Below are 11,257 nucleotides of genomic sequence, written 5' to 3' on the forward strand. Positions count from 1 at the left end.
TTTCAGCTCTTTAATGTTGAAGGGAAAAAAGCTACAAATGTAAACAAAAACCTTCTGATCTGAGATTTTGTGACCGAGTCAGTTTGATAACAAAAAAATGTCAGTTGCAGCTATTAACAGATTATTGCTGTCAGGGCAGTATGCTACTGTACTGTCGGTAGTTAAAGGTTTCAGAAATGGGGCCGTGTAAGTCATATAATAGAGAATGTTATTTTTTTCAGTGTTGTCGTTGCCGTTGGTCGTCTTTCATGTCAAACTGAAACATACATGTCTTCTTCTTTTTATGGTATCCAGTTATCCATCAGATTATTGATGATTACTAACATACTTTATCTCAAACTTCTATCAGATACATGTACCGTAAATATTCAATTTCTATACATGTCAACAACATCAGGACGTTCCGGACCCTAATCGATCATGTCGATTCGTTAGTCCAAATAAGTATGACGTCTTGAAAGACTATTATAATTTGTTTTCTTTGACTCCTTACTTTAAAGTTATAGCCTTTCAAGACGTCATATTTATTTGGACTTATCGATTCGTCACACCCGGACCCTCATTGATTCGACGCAAAGATAAATCAAAATCAAATCAAATAAATTTCTCCTCTGATTAATAAGATGCTACATTTTGTACATGTATCGTGAAGTCATCTTTTCTAAAAAGTAATCAGTTCTCGATAGCAATTCGCAGGTTTAAAATATATTTCACGAGATTACACATGTTTTCTGTTTGTCTGTATTTCAAGAACAGAGCAAAAAACTTGCTTCTAGCAAGCAATAATTTCTCCATTTCAAGTTTTCAGACATGGTATCTTACTGTAGTCTAAAATCAGTCATCTTGTTGTTTTGTTCAGATTTTGTTATTGTACTTATCACATGGGAAAACTCCACATTGAAGTCACAACCCTAATACTAAATAGTAAACAATAACTTTAAGTGTATGAATCTCTCTGAAATTAAACCACAAGTTTCCATACCATGAAGGGATTGTTAGTATTAAATTTTGGGGGTTATGACTCAAAATGTTTTGGAATTAGGGGCAAAAAGGGGAAAAACTAGGTATTTCTGGTCAATGGACAATTAATACAATGTAAAAGCAGTGTAAGGGAGGTAATTCTAACATTTATCTTACAATGTTGGGTATGTTTTCAGATTAACCTCCCTTACACTACTTGTATATTATGTATAAAGAAATGTCAGGTTAAAAACTGATTGCCAAAAAAGGGGAAGGGTAGGTGTTTTCATTTTTTTTTTCTTCAAATTTCTCAAATTCCAAATTTTTGAAAAGTTAAACGAAGAAATCTTTAATTGCACAATATTGCACAATAGATTTGTAAGATCTTGACATTTGTTTTGTGTCAGAAACTCATATAATGTCAAAATATTTATCGCAATCCAAATTCTGAGCTGTATCAAGCTTGAATGTTGTGTCCATACTTGCCCCAAGTGTTCAGGATTTGACTTCAGCGGTCATATAAAGCTACACCCTGCGGAGCACCTGCTTTACTTTTATAACCATAACATTATACTTTTTGACATAATTACATAATTGCATATAACATGTATAACATGTTTAAAGCAAAATTGCAACATTGACTTTACATGCTTTAAGATTCCTTAATGCATCTTCGCTAGCCAAGGGTTACGATCCACCCCCGCTCTCTTCACCCTTGGCGGATTGAGATAATATTTCGGAGACACAAGGTAAGGATTTTTATTGGTTGCAGTAGAAACTCGCTGCATCCAATCAAAAAGCGCCTATAACATGATCACGTGTAAATGTAGAAAGTGTTTGTAAACAATTGCCAAGTGTTTATTGTGCAACAAGTCTTTACATCTATAAACTTACGACTATATCTAGTGACAACTTGAATGTTTTTAATCATCTAATAGAAGTTTCTGTGTATGTTTCATTCACAAATGCATGAATGTTGACGTATATTTTCGTTTCCCGCTTTACCAAGTGGGTAGAATCTAGATGCTACCATGTTTTTACCTCCAAACTGAAGAGTTCAAGTGCTACCATTGGTCAAAAATAATGTATTCGGAATGGGCATGACTTTAATCTTCCAGTAGATGGCGCAATATTAATATCACAAATGTGGCTCAATCCGCCAAGGGTGAAGAGAGCGGGAGTGGATCGTAACCCTTGGCTAGCGAAGATGTCCTTAATGAAAAGGATCTAAAAAAACTTAAGTGATAGGATTGAAAATGTATAGGAAACACACATACTTTTTTGTTGTCGTAATTAAATTGTACAATCAATATAAATTCCCTTATATACCATGTATACATGTACATATATTTTACTTTAATAGTTTGAAACAGATAACATTTTTTGACATACATTTGTACATTAATGTATACTTTTATTATGATCTTACTAAGAGTATGCGTTTGTCTTTTCAGCTATGGCGCTAAGGTCCGGTTTCCACATTCACTGGTAATGGCATTCTTGTTTAAAAGAGAAAGGTAGGTAAAAGTAAAATAACAAAGATCAGGAACGCCAAGGAAAACCTGAAAAAAGGTTCCATATCAAATGGCAAAACCAAATAGCTCAAACACATCAAACGACTGAAAAAACTCATTTTTCCTGACTTCGTACATCAATTTCCTTTCTTATGTAAAGTCAATTTAAGAAAATTTAAGGAGATACGTAGCCTGCCAGGAACAAATAGTACACTTAACACTTAACTGTATGAACTTTATGTTGAGTAATAAAGACAAATAGTAGTATATTCTATTCTATTGGAGTAGTATATATGGTGTCAAGCTTGGGACAAATTCTAGAAAAACAAAAGAAAAAAAAATTTGTACAAAAATTTGTAAAACAATACAGACCATGGCGCGGGACGTTTGCGCTTTTTCATAGGACACTTGCGCTTTTTATTTTGGACACTTGCGCTTAAAATCATAGTACATTTGCGGTTTTAAAAAAAAAGGACATTTGCAGTTTTAAAAAAAAGGACATTTGCGCTTTTGCAATATTTGGTTTTTATCACTTCCCTTCTCTTTGAAAGTTTCTAAAAAAAATTTCATAGTACAGTACATTCGTGTCATTGGACATTGATATATGTTTAAAAGTTTATATACAGCTAAAAGTAAACATTCTAAAGACATAAAGACACTTACAGTCATCACAAGTCAGTTTTTGCTAAATATTTGAAGACTAAGGAGTGAAAAATTTAGCTCTTGTTATCTGTTCTGACTGGTATTTCGTCCACATTTCAAATACAAAAATCAAGTTTCTCTATCTCAATTCTTGACTGGGGTGCCAGTTTATCAATGTAACGAATCTTAATGTAATTCACTGACTGTTGTACAATGATACTCGTCAAAAAGATAAACATAGCAGGATGAGTCATGTAAATTGTGATTCAATTGTCACATAATTTTCTGTCAGGTAGTCTGCAAATTTTGAACACCTAAGTTCACTTATACATATGTAAAAAGCACAAATGTCCCATAACTTTAATATAGATGAATCAAAATCTAAAGCGCAAATGTCCATTGTATTTGAAGCGCAAATGTCCTATCGTTTTACAGGTAAAAAAGCGCAAACGTCCTGTGCCCACAGACCACTTGTTACCAAGAGAATTATTTACCTGTACATTTACTATTAAATAAATTGTACTTGTTCATGTACAAGTATTATCCCTGACCGTCCGTCATCATGTACTGTAACAGTAAATAAAATATTCATGTATAAGTATAATCCCTGACTGTCATTTAGTCTTACACTTACAGAAATTATATGTGTATAATTTAGTTCCTGTAAGTGTAAGACTAAATGACAGTTACTATATTTAAATTTCATATGTATTAATTAAACATTTTTCCCTTAAAAATTGGAGATGACATACATTCAATTGCTAAATAGTTGAAATCGATTAACAATGACATGATTAAGGCTCAAATCATTTCTGCTTGGTTTTCCAACAGTTTCTTATAAAAGAAATATGAGCAATGAGGTAGAAACTGCTTTGTCAAATTATTTATTTTATACAGCACACATGTTTCATATATTTTTAGATTTGAATTTTTTCCTATTTTTTTTTAAATGTTTTTGATGAATAAAGTATGGCTGATATTATGGAAATTTTTTATACTTTAGATCAATGAATTTTAAATAGGGTAAACATACTTGATGTTCTGTACAAAAACAGTGCTAGTCCAAAACTGGTTTTCTTTATGAAAACAAAATTTTGAAACTTTCATACAACTTATTTATACTCCACTCACTCTGATATTAAGGTTCAGTACAAAAAAACAAACATGTATACAAGTCACCATGACATTACTTGGTGTTGAAGAAATGGACAAAGAGAGATAACTCTAATATTTATTATAGACAGTCATGTTTTTGTTAAATGCAAAAAAAAGTCTTAAATACATTGAATTGCAGTACAAGATAAGTCTGTCAAAATTTAATAAAAAATATATTGTCAAAGGATTCACAAGACATGGTACTTTTAAAAATATTTATGATCGCTCGTAATAGTAATACAATACCGGCAGAGAATAATTTTGCTCATAATATATAGTAATTTTAAGAAGATACCAGTAGAATGAGCAGAGGATATTTACAAGTGTTTAAACATGTTAAAGTCATAAGAAACCAGTGACCGGCGAAAAATAATGTTCTTCCAATTCTTGAACCAATGCATACAAACATCATAAACTTAGTCTTTTGTGCACATATTTATCCTTTTTTTCGTGTAAATTTCGTATAATCGTCAATTTTTTTTTCAATCGGTCAGTGTTGTTGTGAAAATATGGCAGGTAATTAAAGTGTGTGTTTTGAAGCCGAAGTTTAACGATTGTCACCTGTTTGTCAACGATTGACAAAAACTCAACAAAAAAGCATGGAAATTGAGCATGTGTTAAACATGTAAATTCAGATGATAGTTTATTTTAAGGACATCAATGCGTATTGCGATCACCGGATTTTATGAGATAGGTCACACTGAGGTCACTTTGCATATGGAAAATATGTCGGGGGAATTGCTTCCTTGAAGCAATTAAAATAAAGTAAACTTCTTCTTAATATGAATCGATTAAAGAATTTTCTTCAGAAAAAAGTATATGTACATAAGTTTTATAATGAAAACTATCCATCGAGTTATAAAAAAACATATGCATTTTTTTTTAATTTGAGGTTTCTTATGACTTTAAAATGAAAATGAATATTATGCAGTCAGGGGTATTCGGGTACTACTTGTTCAAGTTATTTTTGATTAGTTGAAGAATTAAATATTAATATATAAGCATATTAAAAGTTAATTTGTAAGATACTCCTAAGTAAATTTGTGGAGAAAATTAAGGGGAGATTATTCAAACCTTATCAGAAAATATGAACATAACAAATTTACTTAAAAAAAGTATGTTTTCATTTATTTATATACTTCTTCATGTAAATGAAAATTGAAAGTATATTATTGTTTATATTCATAAAATAATTAGTTAAATAAGTAACAAGTTAACAGTTCCACCTCAATCAATTTCATCCTTCCATTGGGACTCTTCAGGATAACTGATACCGCATTGTTATGGGCGACTTTGTTAAGGAGGTTTGTGACTTTCCACATTGTTTGTAACTAAAAGTTCTTGGGATTATTATTTATTTATATATTTCTTCATGTTAATAGAAATAAGTTGTACAAGTAGTACCCCTGACTGTTATGTGAAATTCTATATTTGCACTCACTATTTATCTTGTATATGTAAAAAGGATTGGAACGAAAATTGTTAATACAAACAAAATGTACCAAGTGCTATAAAAGATATAAAAAATGGTTACAAACTTTTTACACATAAAAATAACTATCTGTTAACTATTACATGTATTAATTTATTTTACAGTCCAAAAGATATGGCAAGAGGAATCTTAGAAGCAACATTTACACATTCTAAGAACTTGGCCATGTTTGTGTTCCTGTATAAATCGTTGACTAGTTTGATGTCATGGTTACAGTCAGAAAAGGTTGAGTTTCACTCCTTTATGGCAGCATTTGTTGGAGGATATTTGGTTTTTGGTAGATACAATAAAGTTAATGAACAAGTAAGTTTACAAAACAAAAAGTTTAAGCGAGCAGTAAGGTGTTTATTTATATTTCTTGATTCAGAATAAGTGATGGTGTGAATGCTGCTGACACAGCTTGTAAAACTAACAAATTTCATGACTTTTGTGAGTAGAAAATTAAGTCAGAAACGAAAACAGAAAAGGTTGAGAAATAACCCCAAAAAGTTGATTGAATACTTAGAAGTTCATTAAATAAGGACTTGACATGAGAAAAGTGTCTGTTATGTTGGTTTACAGATCTAGAACATACATGCATTTACCATAGAAAAAGAATAATTATGATAACATTAACTGTAATAGGCAAATACTTTTTATCCTGATTTGCATTCATAGCAATTTTTAAGCATAATCTCTACTGCTGTAGAGTCTTGAGACTGCCAAGGTTTCAGACAAATTTGAATCATATATATTTCAAGCCAAATTTTAATGAAGATAAACTTTCCTCATATATACTTCTAAACAGATTATTGGACCTTTTACATGTGTAATTGAGGTCTTTTCAAACATATTAATTTGAAAAATATACACACGTCACATGTAGAATGTGCTACAACCATCACTTTATATTCTATATGTACTCTTGATACTATGAAAAACAAGAAACTGTTTAAACTTAACTCTATATTATAAAAAGATTTAACTTGGAAGTTGATTTGATAATATTATGTTCAAGGGGAAATAACTCAATGTACATTTGCTAAACAAAATATTTTCATGTTGCTTTTCATGTACAAGTCATGAATTGTACACAATAATTTAACTACATGTGAAACAACACAAAATACCAAATCCTTTCAACATAATATACAATTTTATATAAACATGTTTCAGAATGTAGTGCTTGCCTTTAACATGTTTAACAAAATTTGGGTATTGTATAATATATAAAGTAGGGAGATGAGTTATGATTGCCAATGAGAAAAATTTTCACCACAGTACAACTAAAATGGATGTAAGGAATCAAAGGCAGCCTTCAACAATGAGCAAAGACTATACTGCATATTCAGCTATAAAAGACCCCTAAATGATAAATTTTAAACAATTCAAACAGGAAAACTTAATTGTCCTAAATAAATAATGAACAAAAACAAATATGTTACACAAATACTGACTTGAAACAGGCACCTACAGAATGTTGTGGGGTTCTTTTTTTTGTCATGGTTTATCAATAATTGTAACTTAAAACATAGCACAAGGTACAAAGTAGATTTTTGATAAAAAATATTTGTATTTTAGATTAATTTGTACCTGCTATCAAGAATTTTATATGGATTAGCCAAGTTAGGAGTTCAAAAAGGATATATACCGAAACCCAAGCATGACACTTTTCCATTCTTTGCTGCAATAGTTTGGGGAGTAGTTCTGTGGATGTTTGAGTATCACAAGGACACATTACAGCCGTCACTGAAATCATCCATGACGTATTTATACCATGACAGTAACCAATGGAATAGCTTCAAAAATTTCCTTATATACAACAAATGATTATATTTTTTGTAATATGTTTTAACTGTGATTTGAACAATCAATTCAAGTCTTTCATCATGTATAGATTCTTTCAATTTTTTTATCACTTTTGTAGAAAACATTAAAACTTATTAGCTGTGTCAGATAGAAATTAACATTATGTAAATAAATACCAATATATCTTTTAACCCTCCGGGGATGAAAATATGCTGCTTTGAGAAAATCTATAAAATAGACATACTAGGCCTCAATCTTTTACTTCCTATTTGATTGAATGTTTGAAAATGAATCACAGTCTTATACATGTACATGTATATGTGCACTTGCATAAGGTTGAACTCTATCTTACACGGCTCATATATAAATCTCCTACTAGTACTGTAGACATGGTAGAGACATGACATTTGCAACTTTAAAAGTTTGTGATTATTTTTTTAAATAATTTTGAGTGGATAAAATGGGTAAGATGACTGTCTATGTGATTTTATATTTGTCCAAATGAAACTTGCCCCATAATTTATTTTAAAAACAGAAGACATATAAATGTACTAAAATATTTTTTGTAATTAAAAAGGCATATGATTTTACAACTTGTATCGTTTTATTTATAGACGTATAAATTGAAAAAATGTATCAAACAAACTCTTACAGAAGTGCATAAAAAAAGTTTGTCATTATTAAATTTTTGATATATTTTTGTTAATGCATTAAGACATTTCGCATCACAAGGTGCAAAACAAAAAAATTCCCCCAAATTGTGTTCTTATAACTTCTTACTTGAACATTTGTAAAATGACCATTAAGGAGGCTTGCCGGTAAAAAAAATTCAGCCAAAAATTAAACTTTTGTTTTTTCATTACAAGTTTTATATATTACACTATTAGTTATTACTTTTATCAGTGATCTGGAAGGTTTTTTTCACTATGGGCCCCTCAAAAATAAATTCAATGGGCCATTTTAAAAAATAATGGGCCATGTTGTCAAATGAGTGGGCCATTTTAATTGACTTCTGTAAAAGAAATTTATCAGTATATTTTGGCAAAGAGGTGTTGATACTTACCTTTATGATTTAAAATAAAATCACGGATATTGTTCCTGTGATTTTATAATTTCAATTTCAATGAATATACAATAACTTCTTCCAACCCCAACAATATTTAAGTCAACCTTTATTTACAATGTTTAAACTGGTACTGTTGCCTTGTTCATGTTCATGTTTTTTTTTTGTACATTAAATTTGGGTCTTTGTCGATACCACACTTATTCTAGACGTTCCGTATCAGAGAACATTTCAGGCATTTCCTCTGCACTTCTTGTATTATTATAACTTCATCACGGTGACAAGAATAACAGTATAGAGTACCATTATTTCATAGAACATAACATCAAATCGCTGAAGTCATGTTTACAAAATGTGAAAACGAGCCAAAGACAAAAAAATGACAAGGACAGTTAGGCGTCTTTTATGGAGACAAAAACTATATTCCTAAAAAGTCTTGGGGTTCTTCAATCGAAATAATAGCAAGCTAAACTCAATGAGATTATTATTAGAGTTAAATCTCGTCTGTACTTGCCAAATTTCACAAATTTAAAGTTGTTTATAAGCAAATATATCATGAATGATGGTTAATTGCGTTTTTCGAGTTATCAGTTAGACCGCAAGGTTCTATTATTACAATAGGAAAACATCGAGACGTTAAATCGCATGGTTCTATTATGATAGGGAAACACCCGAGACGTCCCAAAAGTATATAGGTGCTCCTATTATTGGAGGAACATTACACAGTTGTGAACACACACATTGCGGCACGGAACACGATCGGAAATTCATTTGACGATATCTAAACATTTCGAAACGAAGTGAAAAATATCGTGCGCCACGTGGGCGCTTACATTTGTCACTGTATGCGCCATTTCTTGTCAATATGCGCTATAGGCGCAGGGCGCACGTCCTTCCCGATCACTGCTTTTATTGTTATATGGTATAAAAATCAAACAAAAAAAGTGATTCAGTTTGGCCCCAGATGACTTTTAAAATGTTTTTATCATTGCAGAAGCTCCAAATTATCTCCATTTGGTGCAAAAAATGCAATTTTTTGGCATTAAAATTGAAATATCTTTTTTAACTCATCGGTGACCTATATTTTTTATTATTGTTTTCAAATAAGCTTTACATAAACTAAATAATTGTAAAATTTTATCGATTTCTGTAATTTAATTCTTTTTTTATTTCGATATTACTTTTATTTCTCCTATTAGTTCAACAGAAAAAAAGGACATTAACAAAAATGTATGCTTTGAAGGCAAATTGTGAGCTTAAATGAACAGTGACCCCATGTTTTCATTTCATTTTTCTATGAAGTATACGATAAAGTTCATTTATGAAAAAATATAGAGAAATCCTATATTAGGGGAATAAAACTATTTAGACCCGCCAGCCCCTTACGGGTAAATTATATATCAAGTGTGATATCACTAATGGCTTTTGCCAAACTTTTCACATGTATGTACATTTATTACTGAAACCAACATTATTTACAATGTTATTTTCTTCCATTTTGCATCATTGCATCTGTACAAAAAGTTGATATAATCTAATTAAAATTTGGTTTTAATTAGATAGAGATTTTATTCAAGATAATAAAATGATTTGTACTTCTTGTTTCAATATTGATTAATGTATTTACTTTAATATAAATAATTCATTATATACATGTATATATTATGTATTTATAATTATATATAAATATAATTTACCCAAATGCTTTGTTTGCCCTGAAAAAATAAATGTTAGAAATTTGATAGAAGTTCAGAAATAAGTGTGTTCATTTATTGTTGAGATTGTTTAACAATCATCAATCAATTCAGAATTGCAAGGCTGCATACAAATAATGATATCAAATATAATACAGAGGTGGATTTAGGGGTGGGGGGATCCGGGGGCCACCCCCCCCCTTTTTGGAAAAAAATTTGGTTGCTTATATAGGGAATCACTGAAGCGTGACTGGAGCGGGCCCCCTCTTAGGTCAGTCAGTGCGCCCCCACTTATGAAAATTTCTGGATCCACCACTGTAATATTTTGGACATCTTTCTAGTCACAATTATCAGATTATTACAAAACTACAGACGTTTCTGAATATTAATAGTAACTGTTTTACTGTGCTTGAGGGCTATTTCATTTAAATGAATTAAGGAGCATTAGAAGAAAATTACAAATTTTTGACATGGTTGTTGGGTCTTTCATGCCAATAAGCTTTTATATAAAAATGAGATGTGGTTTTTAAAAATCAGGAGATGTTGTTTTATTGCCAGTAAGACAGCTATACACTAAAGTTCAAATGAAGGTGATGTAAGTAATTATAGGCAACCGTACTGCATTCAACAGTGAACAAAAATCCATAATGGTATATGGTCAGCCATTACAGACCTGGCATGAAAATACGAAACAATTTAATTCAGAACTCTAAACACTGATGTAACAAATCGCCTTTCCTTCCTCACACATCCAATTAAATGGACCAACACTGACTCATAACTGGCTTCACTTTCATCAAGTTCCAATAAGACCAAAGGTTTTGAAAGCTTAGTGCATTACATGTACATGCTTGTGAGCTGCAAATCAATCGCTGCCAACTAAAACATCATCATTTCGACTTTATCTTAGGTCTTGGATATAACTTGTCTTCTACAATGGTTTTAACAA

General features: G+C 30.9%; 1 protein-coding gene across 1 annotated transcript; it reads left to right on the forward strand.

Moving 5' to 3' along the window:
- The first annotated feature begins 12 nt into the window (after positions 1-12).
- Positions 13-8,148, forward strand: LOC139482212 (peroxisomal membrane protein 4-like). The gene is made up of 4 exons (XM_071265926.1): positions 13-186; positions 2,415-2,477; positions 5,868-6,066; positions 7,324-8,148. The coding sequence occupies exons 1-4, from the start codon at positions 98-100 to the stop codon at positions 7,570-7,572; spliced, it is 600 nt and encodes a 199-aa protein (XP_071122027.1). The 5' UTR covers positions 13-97; the 3' UTR covers positions 7,573-8,148.
- Positions 8,149-11,257: the final 3,109 nt, after the last annotated feature.

The sequence above is a fragment of the Mytilus edulis genome, chromosome 7 (assembly GCF_963676685.1).
Source record: "Mytilus edulis chromosome 7, xbMytEdul2.2, whole genome shotgun sequence".
NCBI classification, from domain to species: domain Eukaryota; kingdom Metazoa; phylum Mollusca; class Bivalvia; order Mytilida; family Mytilidae; genus Mytilus; species Mytilus edulis.